Source organism: Silene latifolia, chromosome 10, assembly GCF_048544455.1.
Source record: "Silene latifolia isolate original U9 population chromosome 10, ASM4854445v1, whole genome shotgun sequence".
NCBI classification, from domain to species: Eukaryota; Viridiplantae; Streptophyta; class Magnoliopsida; order Caryophyllales; family Caryophyllaceae; genus Silene; species Silene latifolia.
Window position 1 is genome coordinate 93,566,032 of NC_133535.1, and position 19,275 is coordinate 93,585,306.

The 19,275-nt window shown below is 35.9% G+C and overlaps 1 protein-coding gene, 1 long non-coding RNA gene and 1 other non-coding gene across 3 annotated transcripts; 2 read left to right on the top strand and 1 right to left on the bottom strand.

The window, feature by feature from the left end:
* Positions 1 to 2,548: 2,548 nt before the first annotated feature.
* On the bottom strand, positions 2,549 to 2,655 carry LOC141610337 (small nucleolar RNA R71). The gene has a single exon (XR_012528240.1). It is a non-coding gene; the product is annotated as a small nucleolar RNA R71 (small nucleolar RNA).
* Positions 2,656 to 4,135: 1,480 nt separating this feature from the next.
* Positions 4,136 to 4,516, top strand: LOC141607905 (uncharacterized). Its single transcript, XM_074427253.1, has one exon. The coding sequence runs from the start codon at positions 4,136 to 4,138 to the stop codon at positions 4,514 to 4,516; it is 381 nt and encodes a 126-aa protein (XP_074283354.1).
* A 6,453-nt stretch (positions 4,517 to 10,969) lies between these two features.
* LOC141609078 (uncharacterized) lies at positions 10,970 to 12,297 on the top strand. The gene is made up of 3 exons (XR_012527191.1): positions 10,970 to 11,092; positions 11,187 to 11,249; positions 12,176 to 12,297. It is a non-coding gene; the product is annotated as an uncharacterized LOC141609078 (long non-coding RNA).
* Positions 12,298 to 19,275: the final 6,978 nt, after the last annotated feature.

Below are 19,275 nucleotides of genomic sequence, written 5' to 3' on the forward strand. Positions count from 1 at the left end.
CCGGACCCATTTTGTCATGATAAATCAAGCATTATGAACTCATTTAGTTAGTATTAGCCTAGTCCGAGTTATTTTCCCTCATGCTTAGTGTAAGACATGTTTTGAGCATTTTTCCCGTACTTATGAACCCTTTTGTAGGTACCGTGCTCGAAAATATAAGAACGGGACTTGGAGCGGAATTTACTTGAAAAAAGGAAGCAATAATGAAGAATCGCAACCGAGGGAGTAAACTACACCCGGCCGGGCACAACTTTACCCGACCGGGCACAACTTTACCCGGCCGGGTATCTCTCACCCGTTTGGCGTTTTTAGCGTTTTTTTAGCCCATTTTGACATTTTACCCGGGAGGGTACAATTATACCCGCCCGGGCATAATTGTACCCGCCCGGGCATAATTGTACCCTCCCGGGTAAAATTGTACCCTCCCGGGTACAATTTACTCCCTCGGCTGCAGTTGTTTTCGTCTTCTCTTGTATTCTCACCTAACTTTTTGTAAGGCATATAAATACTTAATTTCCCAGAAAATTAGGGATCCAATCCTAGTTTGGGGAAGAAATTTGTAAGGTTAAGAGAGGAAACTCAAATCCTTTGTAACTTGGCAATCATTCTTCATCAATCAAAGATTATTATTATTGTTCTTACCTTGTTCTTCCTTATTGTTCATCCTTTTAATAGTTGGTATTGCTTCTTTCCTTTTTCTCTTTTCTCTCTTGTTCTTCAATTGTTTTCCATTGTTGTTTGTTGTTGTTAGATTTCTTTTTGTTGGAATTTGTTGAGACTTGTTGTTTGTTGATAGTTTAGTCAAAATCTCTCTCTATTGTTTGTTGTTCATGCTTTTGATTGGAATTGTTCACATAAAGCTTGAGACTTTGATAGATTTGATAAAGCTTGGGTCTTTTTGAGTTGATTCACTTACTCTTAGCCTTATTAGTTGATTTCCATCATCTCTTATCACCATTACATGCTCTATCATAAAATTCATAACATCACCATGTTTGTTGTTAAAGTATCCTCCTTTATTGCTTGTCTTGCTAAATTGACCATGATTAGTGAGTAGTACCCTTACTAGGGTGCGATTGGGCACTTACATGAGTGATTAAAATGCTTGATTCCATTTAAATAGTCATTAAGGGGAAATTGGGGGGGTTTACCTTAGGATTTATTTTGTTAATGTCGTGATTTGAGATTTTGGTTGATTGATGACCCTTGTCCACCAATGGGAATTGGTTAGGTCCTAAGTTGACCCCCCTTTTTACATCCTTTACCTATTTGGGTTGAACCCGGGAGGGAGAGCCTAAAGAGGGTGCCTTTGGGGACCGGTTTGACCTTCACCTTTGGGAAAAGGGTTGGGAAGGCCGGGAATTTATTGTATACTTAGTGACTCCTAGCATAAATCGACTACCTTGGGGATGGCGCGCGTTCCTAGGGTCTTAGAATGTTATATAGGAGATTCCGAGTCATGAGCCCGGGAGGGAGTTGAGTCGGTAGGTCTAGTGTCCTATTATGAGCCCGGGAGGGAGTCAATAGGCGAGTTAGAGGCGTTTTCCCCCGCCTTGTGTACCCAAGATGACTTATTGCCGGAATTAGCATGATAATCATGAATGTTTGTAGCCTAATCGTGCCCTAGTCTTTTTATATCTTGAGTAACACATCTTTCCTTTTAGTTTTCTCTTTGAATTTAGTTGTTGCTTATTTAGTTTAAATTGTTTGTCATTTAGTGTAGCTTACTTAGTTATTTCACCAATCAATCCTTTTCCTTTGACTTAGCTAAACTTAAGAATAACAACAATTAGTAGTCTCCCAAACTCCTCGTGTTCGACCCTTACTAGTGCAACGCATCGTTCACTTGCGAGGTTTAACTTGAAACCATCAAGTTTTTGGCGCCGTTGCCGGGGAGTTACGGCTAGATATTAATCGTTTTTGTTCTAGTTTAGACTAAGTCCTTTGTTACTAATCCTTTCTTTCAAGTGCTTAGGTCTTTTGCATGAGTAGGCGACGAAGAAGAGGTCAACCAACATATCCACTTGATCTTGAAATTGAAGCCACGGCAAGAAGACTTAATTCTCTAAGAAGAAGGGGTTTACTAGATACACCACCAATAGAAGAAGGTAATCACCAAGAAGCTACCGAAGTGTTTGAAAATCCTTTTGGGGTTTTAGAAGAAGAACCTAACATCATGGGTGATCCGGTTCCGATAAGAGAGACTATGGCTCCTAAGCACATAGTCAATCCAAGCATCCAAAGACCAAGAATTCAAGCTAATAACTTTGAAATCAAAAATGCCTTGCTCAACCTTGTTCAAGACAACCAATTTGGAGGAGGTCCCTTGGAGAACCCAAACGATCATCTAAATGACTTCCTTGAAAATTGTGATATGTACAAGTCAAATGGGGTTTGCGATGATGCGGTACGCCTTAGGTTGTTCCCCCGTTCACTTAGGGGTTCGGCCAAGGATTGGTTGAAGAATTGTGACCCGGATTCCTTCAAGACATGGGATGAGTTGGCTTCGGCATTTTTGAACAAATATTTCCCACCCTCAAGAACGGCCAAAGTCAAGAGTGAACTACAAAGCTTTACTCAAGAGGAGGATGAGACCTTATATGAGGCATGGGAACGGTATAAGAAGCTCCAACGGTTATGCCCTCACCATGGCATCTCCGAGGCCGAGCTAGTGAACAATTTCTACAAGGGGTTGACTCAAGACCTTCGGCTTTCACTGGATGCGGGATCGGGAAAAGGTGCCTTAGACATTTTGGGGCATAAAGCGGCAAAAGAGATAATTGAGGAGATGGCCTCAAGAACTATGGAATGGGGAAGTGATAGGCAATTGAGAAAGGGCAAGAGCAAGGATTCTAATTCGGTTTTGAATGTGGAGGTTAAGGGTATGCTAGATGAACTCACCCAACAAGTTGCTTTGCTAAATTCAAAACCACCAAGCTCCGATATGAGACAAGTCTTGTCTTGTGAGTTGTGTGGGGAACAAGGGCATACTCCCATTGGGTGTCCCTTGATTTCACCCCTCCAAGAGGAATGCTATGAGCAAGCAAATGGAATTTGGGAATCCACAAGTGCAAGGCAAGGGTTTAACAATAATAACAACAACCAATTTGTCAATGGAAAAAGAACTCACCCTTTCTTGTCTTATGCTTCACAAAACATTCAAAATCCAACCACTTCCCAACCTCAACAACAACAAAGGTTCAATCAAAACTCTCAATTCCAAAGACAAATTCCACCCGGTTTCCAAGGGAAACAATTTGTCACCCAACACCATCAACCATTTGGGGGTTTCAAGGGACAAAATTTCAACCAACCTCAAAACCAAAACTTTCAAACCCCTCAAAAACCTTCTTGAGAGCAAGCCTTTGAGCAATTGGTGATTGCCAACCAAAAAGTCGACTCAAAGCTTGACAACCACATTGCCTCACAAAGCCGGGTTAATGATGAAATAAGAGCATCCCAAAAAGCAACGGAAACTCATGTAGCCCAAATTTCACAACAATTGAGTCAATTGGCTCAAAATCCGGGGAAGTTTCCGGGTAATACGGTTAGCCCAAGGGGGATGAATGCGGTATTTTTGAGAAGCGGAAGGCAATTGGAGGAGGTTGAGAAATCTCCTAAGTGGAAGAGGAAAAGGGTGTCTAGTGAAGTAATGAAAGAGCACCCGGTTGAAGTTGTGGAAGAAGGTGAAATTGAGGTGGAGAAGTCAACGGAGGTGGAGATAGTTGACCCTGCAAAGCAAGATGAACCGATTCCAACTAAAGCCAAAGATTATACTCCACCACCAAGGGAGTATGTTACACCGGTACCCTTTCCACAAAGGCTTGCAAGGCCTAGGCTTGAGAAAAAGTATGAGAAGTTTGTTGAAATTTTGAAGGGAATGAATGTCACAATTCCTTTCCTTGATATGATAACCGAAATTCCATCATATGGAAAGTTTCTTAAGGATCTTGTCACTTTGAAGAAGAAGAGTGGAGAGGTGCAAACCATCAACCTCTCCAGGGAATGTAGTGCAATCCTCACTAACAAACTTCCTAGCAAAATTGAAGACCCGGGAAGTTTTTCTATTCCTTGTTCTATCCAAGGGGTGAAGATAAAGAGAGCATTGTGTGATTTGGGAGCAAGTGTTAGCTGAATGCCTCTTTCATTGTTCAAGAAGCTACAATTTGAAGATTTGAAGCCTTCAAGGATTTCTCTACAATTAGCCGATCGTTCGGTCAAGTATCCCTTGGGGGTGATTGAGGATGTTCCTTTGATGGTAGGGAAACTTGTGATTCCATGCGACTTCTATGTCATGGACATGCCCGAAGATAACAATGTGCCTAACATTTTGGGGCGACCTTGTCTAGCCACCGGTGGAGCAATGATTGATGTGAAGAGTGGGAAGTTATCTTTGCAAGTGGGTGAAGACAAAGTTGAATTTGAACTTGCCAAGTCTATGGAAGCTCCATCTCTAAGCAACTCTTGTTGTAGGGTGTATATGGTGGAAGATAACTTGGATGAACCTAATTTATGACCTTCATTTTTGGATCCATTAGAAGCTTTCCCAAAAAATGAAAAAGGAAAAGAAGAGTTGAAGCTTTAGTGTGGAGGGGATCACCCCAATGTGATCCCTCCCAAATTTGATTCTAGCACTAATACCCCTTCAAAAATGAAGAAAAGGGTTGAGAAGAAGAAACCAAAAAAATGGAGAAAGAAAGTGAAAAGAAAAGGGAAATGTGAACCAAGCCTCGAAAATGAAGAAGTTATTGTCCATGACAAGAAGAAGCTTGAAGAAGAAATTGCCCGAAAATGGTCAGAAGTGCACCACGCCATAAGCGGTGTACATGAAATGTTGTCAAAACTTGGAAGCTCTTACTCCATGGGAAAATTTGAAGTTGTTAAAGGGATAGCGGGATTCCAAGAGGGGGATCCCGGTTGATTGAAGACTCTTTGATGAAGAGGTTTGGTGGAGTTACTTAACAACCACCGCAATGTATATATTCTCCTTCTCTTTAATTAAGTTTTTATCGCATTTGGCATTTAGTGACATGATCCAAATAGGAGTTAATCTAAATTAGCTCTCTATGCATTCATGTAGTATAGTTTGCATTGTCCTTTCAATTATTGCATATAGTATAGAGCATGCATTGCATTCTTATTTTTAAAATCACAAAAAAATTGAAAAATGACAAAAACCAACAAAAACATGTTCTTTTATTTCTCTAAATGCCCTCCCATGTCTATAAATAAGTGTGGGGAGGGCCTAAAAAAACACCAAAAACATGCATTTTCTTTTTTATTTTCCTCCACACATTTATTTCCATTTGGAAGTAATGTAAATAAATAAGTGTGGGGAGGAAATTCACATATTGAGAAAAATACCAAAAATATGTTCTTTTTATTTTCAAAAATTAAAAATACAAAAATATGTTCCTTTCTTTTTCTTATTCACTCCCTATGCTTTTGTCCATTGAGGACAATGTACATTTCAAGTGTGGGGAGGGAAATATCCACTCTTGTGAATATTTGTTTATATTTGTAAATACTTTTAAATTTGATAAAATTTCAAAAAAATCCATAAAAATTGAAAATTTTCAAAAATTTACAAAAACATTTGCATTGTATATATATGTCTTATCTAACCTTTGGCATAGCGCATTGAACATTTGAGGCAAAAAGGAGCTAGAAGACCGCTTGGTATAATCCTTCCTATCTCTTACTCCTTTTTACTATTCTTTCTTTTTGGTATCTTGGATATTTTGAAGGAGAATGGGAATTTTGTTGCCTTGGGTGTCTCCTTGGGAGACCATATGGATTGTTGGTGTTGATGCGTGCTGCTAGGATTAGATATTGGTTGCATGTTTATTTTCATGTTCTTTTGATTTCCGCTTGCATTTTGTCACATGTATATATGTGTTGTGTTTCCTTCTCATTGCATCGAGTTTGTATATAAAATTTTTGAACAAAATTTGGTCTAGGAAGGGAGTATGATACCCTCTATGATGATATTGTCTAGGTCGTGTCTTTCCCCTCTTAGTGGCTTGTACCTTAGAGACTTCCTTGTTAGGGTGTTTGCTTGCAAATACCCGGGGAAATGAGGCTAGACCGGAGAGTGTCGACCACCTTGTGAGACCATAGACCATAGACTAGGCCTAGATTTCGACATAGCTACTTACATGTGAGATTTAGAGCCTCCTTGGGACCGGTACATCCATACCCGGTCTCCCATAAGTGTGAGTAGGCTCCTTGCGTGGTATGTCACATCACGACGCACAAGCATGGCGTCCTTTCCTTTTAGACCATGAGATGTTCATTTATATGCATATTTTGAAACAACTAGTTGCATTTCATTGTTAAGCCTCACATTGCCAAATAAGCCTAATTTTTCGACCCTTTAGACTAGGTTTTATTTTGATAACCCCTTTTGAGCTTGAACCTTTTTCTTGACACCTACAAAACTAGCTACATACCATAAACAACCTTCCCTTATCAAGAAAGTTGCTTACATGTTGTTGGTTGTATGAAGAAGGGAGTTTTGAGTCCTAGTTGATGATTTGAGTCGGAATAATTACCTTCATTTGGTTGGTTTGAATAAAGAGGTTTTGAAAAAGAAAAGAAAAGAAAATAGAAAAGAAAAAAAATGTGTAAGAAGAAAAAAAAAAAAGAGAAAGAAAAAAATTTCATTTATAATTTGTTTGATGAGAAAAAGCCAAGTAACACTCCTTTCATCATTGGAGTAGAAAAAGGCGTTGCAAGAATAAAGGGGCACTTGATGTTTTTCCTAAGTGAATCGGGTTTACACAATTTTTGCTTGATTTTGGCAATCAAATCTCTTGTTAGGGTGTAAACGTTATTCATTGGTTGCAATAAGGTGATAATTTTCGTGTTTTTCCAAAGTGAGTCGGGTTTGCACAATGTTTGCATTAATTCGGGAAACCAATTTTTGTTAGGGTGTAGACGTTACTCATTTGTTGAAATAAAAGTGGAAGAAATGGAATTTTGGCAACTTCTTGATATGTACCTCCACATTTTTCCCAAAATGGTGCTTGCACCAACCCCGTTTCGTCCCGTCACCTAGCCCCGTTACAACCTTGTTTCTCTTTATGCATATTTTCTTTTTTTTGCATCTCATAAATGGTCTTGTAGGAGAGGATTCCATGTTAGATTGCGGGCATGTCTCACGAGTCGAGTAGTAGAGTGATTTTGGTTACTTTTTGCACAAAAATCACCCGTTCTAAAAACAAAATGAGAGATTAGTGAAAACCGTGAGGAAGTCGGTAGTCTAGGTCCCCTTAGTCATGGGTCGGTATGGTTGAATCTTGTGTGTGTTGTGTAAATCTTGAAAGTTAGGCTTGATTTCCCCCTTTGCCCGCCTTTGAATTTGTTTCCTAGGCATTTGGTTGTCATATTGAGGTTGCTTGAGCCACAACTAGGACATTGACACCCCGCCAAGACTATGAGACGGTATCTCCCGACCAAAACCTTTAATTATTCAAAGCAAAACGGCCGCTTAGATGAGGAAAGCGGTTTGACTTTTTGTTAGATGCATTCTATTGCTTTATTTTGTGCTTTCTTGATGAATGCATCGCAATTTTGTAGCAAGACCCAACTTGCCTTGCAATAGGGCACTTTTCCCTCACGAGTGTCAAATTGTGAGTTGAAGGGGCGTTGAGTGCGCTAAGACTCAATCGGCTAATAGTTTAGAATAATTGTGTGATGCTTATATTGTGCACACACTCTTGATGGATATTATAGTAGTCTCTTGTGCATTGGTTTTGGACTTACTCGGGGACGAGCAAGGGTCAAGTGTGGGGAGATTTGATAACACCATTTTAACCCCCATATTTTGATGTCCCGGACCCATTTTGTCATGATAAATCAAGCATTATGAACTCATTTAGTTAGTATTAGCCTAGTCCGAGTTATTTTCCCTCATGCTTAGTGTAAGCCATGTTTTGAGCATTTTTCCCGTACTTATGAACCCTTTTGTAGGTACCGTGCTCGAAAATATAAGAACGGGACTTGAAGCGGAATTTACTTGAAAAAAGGAAGCAATAATGAAGAATCGCAACCGAGGGAGTAAACTACACCCGGCCGGGCACAACTTTACCCGACCGGGCACAACTTTACCCGGCCGGGTATCTCTCACCCGTTTGGCGTTTTTAGCGTTTTTTTAGCCCATTTTGACATTTTACCCGGGAGGGTACAATTATACCCGCCCGGGCATAATTGTACCCGCCCGGGCATAATTGTACCCTCCCGGGTAAAATTGTACCCTCCCGGATACAATTTACTCCCTCGGCTGCAGTTGTTTTCGTCTTCTCTTGTATTCTCACCTAACTTTTTGTAAGGCATATAAATACTTAATTTCCCAGAAAATTAGGGATCCAATCCTAGTTTGGGGAAGAAATTTGTAAGGTTAAGAGAGGAAACTCAAATCCTTTGTAACTTGGCAATCATTCTTCATCAATCAAAGATTATTATTATTGTTCTTACCTTGTTCTTCCTTATTGTTCATCCTTTCAATAGTTGGTATTGCTTCTTTCCTTTTTCTCTTTTCTCTCTTGTTCTTCAATTGTTTTCCATTGTTGTTTGTTGTTGTTAGATTTCTTTTTGTTGGAATTTGTTGAGACTTGTTGTTTGTTGATAGTTTAGTCAAAATCTCTCTCTCTTTTTTGTTGTTCATGCTTTTGATTGGAATTGTTCACATAAAGCTTGAGATTTTGATAGATTTGATAAAGCTTGGGTCTTTTTGAGTTGATTCACTTACTCTTAGCCTTATTAGTTGATTTCCATCATCTCTTATCACCATTACATGCTCTATCATAAAATTCATAACATCACCATGTTTGTTGTTAAAGTATCCTCCTTTATTGCTTGTCTTGCTAAATTGACCATGATTAGTGAGTAGTACCCTTACTAGGGTGCGATTGGGCACTTACATGAGTGATTAAAATGCTTGATTCCATTTAAATAGTCATTAAGGGGAAATTGGGGGGGTTTACCTTAGGATTCATTTTGTTAATGTCGTGATTTGGGATTTTGGTTGATTGATGACCCTTGTCCACCAATGGGAATTGGTTAGGTCCTAAGTTGACCCCCCCTTTTTACATCCTTTACCTATTTGGGTTGAACCCGGGAGGGAGAGCCTAAAGAGGGTGCCTTTGGGGACCGGTTTGACCTTCACCTTTGGGAAAAGGGTTGGGAAGGCCGGGAATTTATCGTATACTTAGTGACTCCTAGCATAAATCGACTACCTTGGGGATGGCGCGCGTTCCTAGGGTCTTAGAATGTTATATAGGAGATTCCGAGTCATGAGCCCGGGAGGGAGTTGAGTCGGTAGGTCTAGTGTCCTATTGTGAGCCCGGGAGGGAGTCAATAGGCGAGTTAGAGGCGTTTTCCCCCGCCTTGTGTACCCAAGATGACTTATTGCCGGAATTAGCATGATAATCATGAATGTTTGTAGCCTAATCGTGCCCTAGTCTTTTTATATCTTGAGTAACACATCTTTCCTTTTAGTTTTCTCTTTGAATTTAGTTGTTGCTTATTTAGTTTAATTTGTTAGTCATTTAGTGTAGCTTACTTAGTTATTTCACCAATCAATCCTTTTCCTTTGACTTAGCTAAACTTATGAATAACAACAATTAGTAGTCTCCCAAACTCCTCGTGTTCGACCCTTACTAGTGCAACGCATCGTTCAATTGCGAGGTTTAACTTGAAACCATCACCTCTTTTCCTCGCTTCATCATGCTTCTCCTTAAAATTTGATGTTGGTAACCTATAAAACTCTATCTTTGACATCCTTGTGGATTTGACTTCGAATCTTACCCCTATGAAATTCATCATAGCTCTTTTGATTAGTTAAGTTTGAATCATTTTAGCATACTTGTATCTATGATGTCCAAGTTACTTTTCCTTTCGTACAATTTCTAAACATTTTAAACTACCATTTTTGGTTCGTTGTTAAAAATCTATATTACTCTTACAAAACCTTACCTATTTTTAAAAAGTTCGAAAATAGAAATTTGATTTAACTCCCTATTTGTTCCTTGAGTATAGATTTCCTTATCATGATTTTAATTACTAAACCCGAGATTATTTTAAATTTTATCCAATTTCAATTAACTTTGATCTATTTATGATTTCTTTGTAAAAGTTTGATGTTATCTTTTCACAAACTTGACTCCTTTTTAATTTAAAAGTGAAACCTTTATCTCTATTTTGGCTTTTGTAAAAGAAAATTTGAGTGGATCACCTTTTTCTTTTGATTTTAACGCTGATTGGATGTTAGAACTCGTTATTGGAGACGTTTGATAACTTGTTTTACGCTTGTCGGTGAATTGATTTTGTTCTAAATCCGTCTTTGACTTGGAAAGTTAGCGTTCTTGTGTACACGACAAGAGCAATTTCGTTCCATGAATGAGACTTATACTTGGAAAACCCTTCATAAATATTTTTGAAAACATTTTGATTTTTGATTTATACAAATGATTTACCTTTCGATCTGGTTCTGTCGGAAAATTTTAATTGAAACTTTTGAAAGAATTTTAATTCTTACGATAAGTAACCTTTTAATGTTTTGGTTACCGATTCCAAACTTCCAGTTTTATTGTATATAACCTTTTCATTTCTACTTTCAAGTCTCGAGGACGAAACTTTTTAAAAGGTGGGGTGATTGTAACACCCACGAATTTTCCGTGTTGGCATTTATAATTTAATTAGCCATTTTATTATTTTATTTATATTTTTAAATCCGTTTTTATAAAATACGACTTTACATGTATAATAATATTAATGTTGATAAAAATATCCGTCTTGAGTTATAGTAAGCTTAAGGCGTATTTCTAGTGTAATATCGACCCAAAATGTCAATTTGGGCTTAAGGCAACTATGGACCTTTCTCTTATGTTCTTCCCTCCACTCATATAAATGCTTGAAAGCCTATCTTCTTCTACCTAACAACAAATTTCAGCAACACCACCACAAACACAAACACCATTTTTGCATCTTACACCTCCTCCACTAAAACACCCATAACTTGCTCAATTTTTATCCGATTCAAGTGATTTTCGCATCTATCTTCTCCTCTTTCCGTCCTCCATCTTTCTAGGTAAGAAAGGTCTCAACTTTCTCCATATTTCTCCTCTGGTCGTGACCTTTAGGGCACGAGTACCCGTGTTAATTTCGTTTATTTGTGTGTCAAGTTGCGGATTTGGGCAACCGGAGTAGCTTTGGGTCGGAAACATGCTTATTGAAGAGCTAATGAGGTAACGGTGATGAGTTACTCGGTATTATGTCAATTTGTGTGTTTATATGTTGTGTATTGTTCCTTGTTGATATAAATTGTTAGTCTTTACGAATTGTTCATGTGGTGTTGGTTGAAACGTTTTTATACATATTTTCCATGTTTAATTTGAGTAAAGGTTGCAACTTTGGATTCATGGTGGAATATATTTATGAACTAGGTAGTTTAATTGGGTGAATTTCATCTTTTACATTCTTAACAATCTATCTTAAGACCGTTTCAACATTTTTATATATGGCATGTTGGGCGTATAATGCTGTTTTGGGGCGTGATTTACATGTGTTTGAGTTAATTTTCTTGTGCCTACTTGTGCTGTTCTGGCAAGTGTGGTTTTGGGCCACTTGTGCTGTGCTGGCAAGTGAGTCTTATCTTAGTCTTTCCGCCACTTTCGTGTTGTTCTGGCGATTGGGGTACTCGGTCTCCATGAGTAGTCGAGTCTTGGGTGCGTGCTGTGCTGGCGCACGTCGAATCGGGATGTACACCCGAGAATCTGCAGATTTAGACTAGGAACGTATCATTATCGTAGTCCTACCCGGAGAAATTATAGTCTAAGAGTAGTAAATGTCTTGCATTATTTGGATGGTTACTTTGGTCATATCTCCTTGAAATACGTGTTCGTGGCTAAGCGGTCGTGTCTGTTTCCTTGTCTTTCTTCTCCATTTATTTTATTGTTGCTTATGCCTTACTTGTTTATTCCATCATTTCTTTTATCCTTGTTGGTTTAAACACGTATGATCCCATGTTTAGTTATAAGTCGATTCACTCATAACTTATCTAATATGATTATTTGTTCAAGTTCTTTGTTATGTTCGGTTTGACATAATGTGGCTGGGAGAACCCTGAGTTACTCCCCATTGACAGTGGCTTTCATGTTTACATGAATGACAGGTTCGTGAAGATGCATTTGTGGGGTTTAGACGTGTGAGCTAGCGAGCACCTTGGACTAGTAGTCGGTTTAGTAGAATTGCTTAGACTCACCTTTTATCATTTGTCATTCGAGTGATATATTTTCCCTCACCTTGACTATCACGTTTGTATAATTCAATTTTATTTTCACATTCTTTGTTGGTGTTTTATGTTTTAATGAACTCGCGCTTTAAATTTTAAAAGTTTTGAAAATTTCGTAATTTCCGCTTGAATTTATAATTCATATTTTCCGCTTTATCGCGGGGGTTTACATTTTATTTTTTTAGATTTCGGTTCTTTTTTTGTTATTTCAGATTTCGTACAACTTCACTGGTCATTGTGTACAACTTCAATGCCCTTATGTGCAACTTCAGTGATCATTGTTATTTGTTTTTTTTTTTATATTTGGTTTGTTGTTTGTTGTTTTGTTTGGTTTTTGGTTTTTGTGTTTTGTTTTTTTTTTTCACCTCCCTTTTATCGGTCTCCTTTTTTGTATGGGTCTTTGTTTTGTTTTTGTTGTCCATTTTTTTATTTTTCAGATTTGGGTTAAAGTTATACAAAAATTAACTAAAGTTATACAAATATGGATTAAAGTTATACAAAAAATTAGACTAAAGTTACATAAAATTTTATAAATTCCAACTAATTTATCGAAAATGACTAAAAGTTATACAAAAAAAGACTAAAGTTATACAAAAATGGACTAAAGTTATACAAAATGGACTAAAGTTATACAAAAACAGACTAAAGTTATACAAATATGGATTAAAGTTATACAAATAAAAACTAAAGTTATACAAAAATTGACTAAAGTTATACAAATATGGACTAAATTTATACAAACAGTACTTATATCAATTCAAATTTGGACTAAAGTTATACAAAAAATTGGACTAAAGTTATACAAAAATGGACTAAAGTTATACAAAAATGGACTAAAGTTATACAAAAACAGACTAAAGTTATACAAATATGGACTAAAGTTATACAAATAAAGACTAAAGTTATACAAAAACAGACTAAAGTTATACAAATATGGACTAAATTTATACAAACAGTACTTATATCAATTCAAATTTGGACTAAAGTTATACAAAAAATTTGACTAAATTTGTATAACTTTAGTCCATTTTTGTATAACTTTAGTCCATATTTGTATAACTTTAGTCTGTTTTTGTATAACTTTAGTCTGTTTTTGTATAACTTTAGTCCATTTTTGTATAACTTTAGTCTTTTTGTATAACTTTTTTGTATAACTTTAGTCCAAAATTGTGTAACTTTAGTCCATAATAGTATAACTTTAGTCCAAAATTGTGTAACTTTAGTCCATAATATTATAATTTTAGTCCTTTTTTGTATAACTTTAGTCCAAAAATCGTGTAACTTTAATCCATAATAGTATAACTTTTGTCTAAATGTAATTAAGATTTGAAACTAACACAAAGTCATTGTTGTACATAATGTAAGTTAAAGTTATACATAATGTCAGTGGAGTTATACATAATGTCAGTGAAGTTATACATAATATCAGTGAAGTTATACATAATGTTCATTGAAGTTATACATAATATCGGTGAAGTTGCACACAATATAATTGAAGTTGTACATAATGTAAATTAAAGTTATACATAATGTCAGTGAAGTTATACATAATGTTGATTGAAGTTATACATAATTTTAAATAATTTTATAAAACAAGAGGTTGGAGTTATAAACATTGAAATTTGAGAAAAAAATAAATAAATATACATTTAAATTTAAATACTAAAACTGAAAAATTTATATAACAAGACGAATATTAAAGAAACGACATTTGTAAAAATAAAAAAGTATATCATAAAAAAAAAACGATATTTAAAACCCGAATTTTTTTTTAAAAAAAACGTATAACAAGAAGATATTTGAAAAGAATAAGTAACAACAAAAACCAACAAAAATTAACAAATAAAATAAACCGACCCCAAACAACAAATTTAACACAAAATCTGGAAAAAAAAAAAGTGACGAAAGTAACCGAGACGCAAAATCAAAAAAAAAAAAAAAAAAAAAAAAAAAAAAACGAGTTTATAGAATTTACTGACGGCGGTGGAGGTGGGTGGCGGTGGGGGTGGGCGGTGGGTGGTGTCGGGTGGGATAGTGGTGGGTGGTGGTGAATGAGGAAGAGAGAAATGAATGATTTATTTGGGTTTTTCGATTTATTTGGATTTTTTGGGTTTTTTTGATTTATTTGGATTTTTTGGGTTTTATTTATTTATTTGGGTTTTTGGGGTTTTTTATTTATTTGGATTTTTTGGGTTTGTTATTTTTTGGGGTTTGAGAGAGGAGATGAGTTGTGTGATATGTGAGAGAAGTGGATGAGAAGAAAGGAAGTTATAATGAATTAGTGATTAATTAGAAGGATTAGTGAGGGAGGAGAGAATGAGTGATATTAGTCCATAAACACACTTTTTGGAGGTTGATCTTGGCCATCCATTTTCACCATCCAAGGGCCCTTAATAAAACTTATGGACTCAAATACATATGGTGGCCTTACATGATATCTTCTCTCTCTCTCTCTCTCTCTCTCTCTCTCTCTATATATATATATATATATATATATATATATATATATATATATATATATATATATATATATATATATATATATATATATATATATATATATATATATATATATATATATATATATATAGAATTGGGATCACATGAGTCCACCCTATCTTTTTGAGTCCTGTGAGTCCACTTATGTATCACACTCTCTACACAAAAATATCACGATTTTTTTTATGAATAATTTTTTTTTTTTTTTTTTTAAGTCCAGCTGTGATATTGTTTAGTTTAACCTGTGATATTGTATGCGTTCAGTAAAAGAGTATCACAATTTATACAAAACAATATCACACCTTACAATAAACAATATCACTGGTTGTACTAAACAATATCACGGGTTATATAATACAATATCACTCCACTTAACTTAACTCCGCCTTTCACCATGTTTATTGTCATTCATCTTGTCCACCATTGTAATCCGCCATTATTTATATCTCCCCTGTCACATAGCTCAACCCCATTAGTTAGTATAACATATCGAATCGAATACAAAATACACAAAATTTATATTAACATCTATAAAAAAATTTATAGCTATAAAAGACTTTTAACCAAGAATCACCTTCGAAAGCATCGAGTCATGGTCAACATAATAGCCCTAGCAAGAAATGGAAGGACGCAAAAACCATTGAAATTGAACAATAAATTAGATCGTCTTCCACAAAAATGGAGGAAAGTGAAGCTACTCATGTGAACTGGGCAGAAGAATTGACGGATACTGCAAAAATGGTATTTATTGCTTTTAGTCTTATATTCCGTCCATTCATTCCATTTCAAACGGATTTTGATGAAAAAGGTTTGTTGATATTTCAGAGTATGGATTTTCATCGGAGAGTCGACGCTTTATTGTAAATGACATTGGTAATGAACCTCAGAATGTTGAACAGCCTTCAATAAATGGTTAGTTAAAATTACGAAAATTTTTATACAAATTAGAGATTTATGTCAGGATAATCACTCTCACTCAAGCTCCTGTCTGTCTTTGTTAGCATCACGCCCGGACAACCTCAAGGATTCTGCCCCAATAAATAACGCACCCTCTCGATATTCTTACTCGTATAGCGCGTGATACATAAGTGGACTCACGAGACTCAAAAATATAGGTGGACTCACCGGATCTTGCCTCTATATATATATATATATATATATATATATATATATATATATATATATATATATATATATATATATATATATATATATATATATAGTCGGGATCCGGTGAGAACTCCTAAATATTTGAGGATTGAGGATTAGTGAATACAATATCACATGTTCTTCAATACAATATCACGAAAAATTTGACCTTTGCCAAAAAAAATTTTTTTTTTTGAAAAAAAAAAATTATAATTTTTTTTTTTGCACAGGTGTTTTTTTTGTGTGATATTTTATCGAATAACCTGTGATATTGTATTGAACAACCTATGATATTGTAACGAAATCCTCAATCCTCAAAAAGATAGTGTATCCTCACATGATCACATTCCTATATATATATATATATATATATATATATAGAATCAGGATCCTGTGCGAACCAAATTATGGTGCGAACCGTACGAACTCCCTCACAACCCTTAGATCAGACAAACCAACGGCAAATAATAAACCCTTTAAACACATTATCTCTCATGTACTTTTCCCCAAACCTCATTTCAACTCATTACTCCAACACTTAAACTTCTATTCGTCCTCATCCAGTCATCGTCATGTCACCGGAGCTCCGGCATCAAACTCGCCGCGCACCATGCCTACTCCATTGTCATCGGCGGATCACTCATTCCTTTCTCCATCGATTGTCCGATTAGGCATCAAACAACAATTTTCTTTTGAAGTTCTTCTTCATTTTTCAGGTCTATAATTAAATTTTTAAAAAAATGATAAAATGAATATATCTCCATCGTCATTTTGCTCCTGGAGTTGCGTCAAACTACTCACATTGGCTAGATGGTGTGAATCTGAGGCAGAAAATGGTTGCGCGGTGGTCTAAAGGATAGAGATGGAGCTATGGCGGTACGAGTAGTAATGTGACGATGTTGGAACATGGAAGGTTATGGTGGTGAGGTGGTGTGCTGGCTAGAAGTCGTGATACCGGAGGAATTAATGGTTGTAGGCGGCGACGATTTATGAGCGTTTATTGGTGTGAGATCCGATAATCGTGGCAAAACAACGATTTCTCCTGGCTACTTAGGGCATGGTGTTAATTGGTGTATATGGGGTTGTGTAATTGTGGTTGTGTCGTGGTTGTCGCGGCGTGAAATGACGTCGGGAAGGAGAAGTGGAGCGATATGGTCGCCGGCGATATCATCGGAGAAGGTTTGAGGTCGCCGACATCATTTATGGTGACAGATGGTGTCGCCGGCGCGGTTAATGGGGGTGTGATGGTCCATTGTCGGTGTGTTTCTGGCTTGTCGCAGGGATGCGTTGTGGTGCGGTGGTCGTGGTTGGGTTTTGTTGTTGGCGGTGGTGGTAGGAGGGTGTGTTGTTAGACATAGGTCGGGGAAGTTATCGTCGTTGTCAGGTAACGGGTCGGAATGCTCAGATTTGGTCATTTTTTTTCATCTTGTGTTTGTCGGTAATTGTGGTGGCGGTAGTTGTGGTGGCAGCGGTGTCATTATCAGCGGTGGTGGGTGCAACGGTGATGGTGGTGGCAGTGGATACACAAAATATTACCCCAGATACACACGGTATTAATTCGAGATACATGTGTATCCGGCTGTATAACCATGTGTATCTGGTATTAATACAATGTGTATCCGGAAGTATGAACTTGTGTATCCAGAAGTATTATAATGTGTATTTGGCTTTCATGTCATGTGTATCCGCAATAAAATATAAAATGTATCCGCAAAAAAAAAAAAACGTATCTCCGAGAGTTAGTGTTAAAATTTGTAACAATTTCCACAAAGTGTATCCGCTAATAACATAAAATGTATCCGCAAATAGTATAAAATGTATCTCGGAGTTGGTCTTAAAACTCCCAAAAAAAATATGTAAAAATTTTAGTGTGGAAAAAGTGTATCTAGATATGTTATAAGATGTATCTGAATAAGAGGTGTATATGGTAAGTAGATAAAGTGTATCTGAAAAAAAAAAAAAAAAAAAACTGCCTAATTAAGCTAGTTAAATGTAGGTTAAAGACGTTAAAATGATTAAACTGAACCCGCCCCTATATATATATATATATATATATATATATATATATATATATATATATATATATATATATATTGAGAGAGAGAGAGAGAGAGAGAGAGAGAGAGAGAGAGAGAGAGAGGCAAGATCCGGTGAGTCCACCTATATATTTGAGTCCATAAAACAATATCACGAATTTTTTTTTCGAAATTTTTTTTTTTTCAATTTTTTTTTTTCAAATTTGTTTTTTTTCAAAAATTTTTTTTTTTCGAATTATTTTTTTTTGGTGTAAGTTGTGATATTGTTTAGTATAACGTGTGATATGGTATTACAAAATAATATCACGATTTTTTTTTTCAAAAACTTTTTTTTTTCAGCTGTGATATTGTTTAGTATAACGTGTGATACAGTAAGCTGTGATATTGTGTAGTATAACGGGTGATATTATATTACAAAACAATATCAATTTTTTTTTTTTTTTGGAGTATAAGCTATGATATTGTTTAATATAACGTGTGATATTGTATCATGGATTCACTGACTCAAAAATATAAGGTGGACTCAAAAAAAAAAAAAAAAAAATATATATATATATATATATATATATAGAGAGAGAGAGAGAGAGAGAGAGAGAGAGAGAAGAGATCAACTAAGGCCAAGTATATGTATTGAGTCCATAAGTTCTATTAAGGGCCATTAGATGGTGAAAATGGATGGCCAAGATCAACCCCAAAAAAGTGTGTTTTATAGTTAATCTCACCATCTCTCTCCTCCTTCACTAATCCACTCTAATTAATCACTAATTTACTATATACTCCCTCTATTTTTTTATATATGACTTTCTCACATTTCGAGACACTCTCTTCTCTCTTCAATATCTCTTAAAATATAAGACTAAATATTATGATATGTATACTCAAATGAAAGAGTTTTTCGTAAGGAATTTAATGGTACCATTTTTATATTTTTTGAACAAATATATTTTTGTAAATATTAAAGTCAAAGGCTTACCTCGTAAATGCAAAACGTCATATATAAAAAAGTGGAGGGAGTATTTGTTTTCCACTCATCCATTTCTCTTTCATCTTACACATTTCACTTCTCTCTTCTCTCAAACTCTCAAAAAAAACCCAAATAAAAAAAAAACCCAAAAAATTCAAATAAATAAAAAACCCAAAAATCCAAATAAATAAAAAAAAAACCCAAAAACCCAAAAAAATCAAAAATCCAAACAAATTAAAAAGTTCTCTTCCTCTACACCACCACCCCACCCGACACCACCCACCGCCACGAACCACCGTCTCATAACCACCGCCGCCGCCAACCCCACCGCC

Coding starts and splice junctions, on each gene's coding strand:
- LOC141607905 (XM_074427253.1), top strand. CDS start 4,136: ATGCCTCTTTCATTGTTCAAGAAGCTACAATTTGAAGATTTGAAGCCT.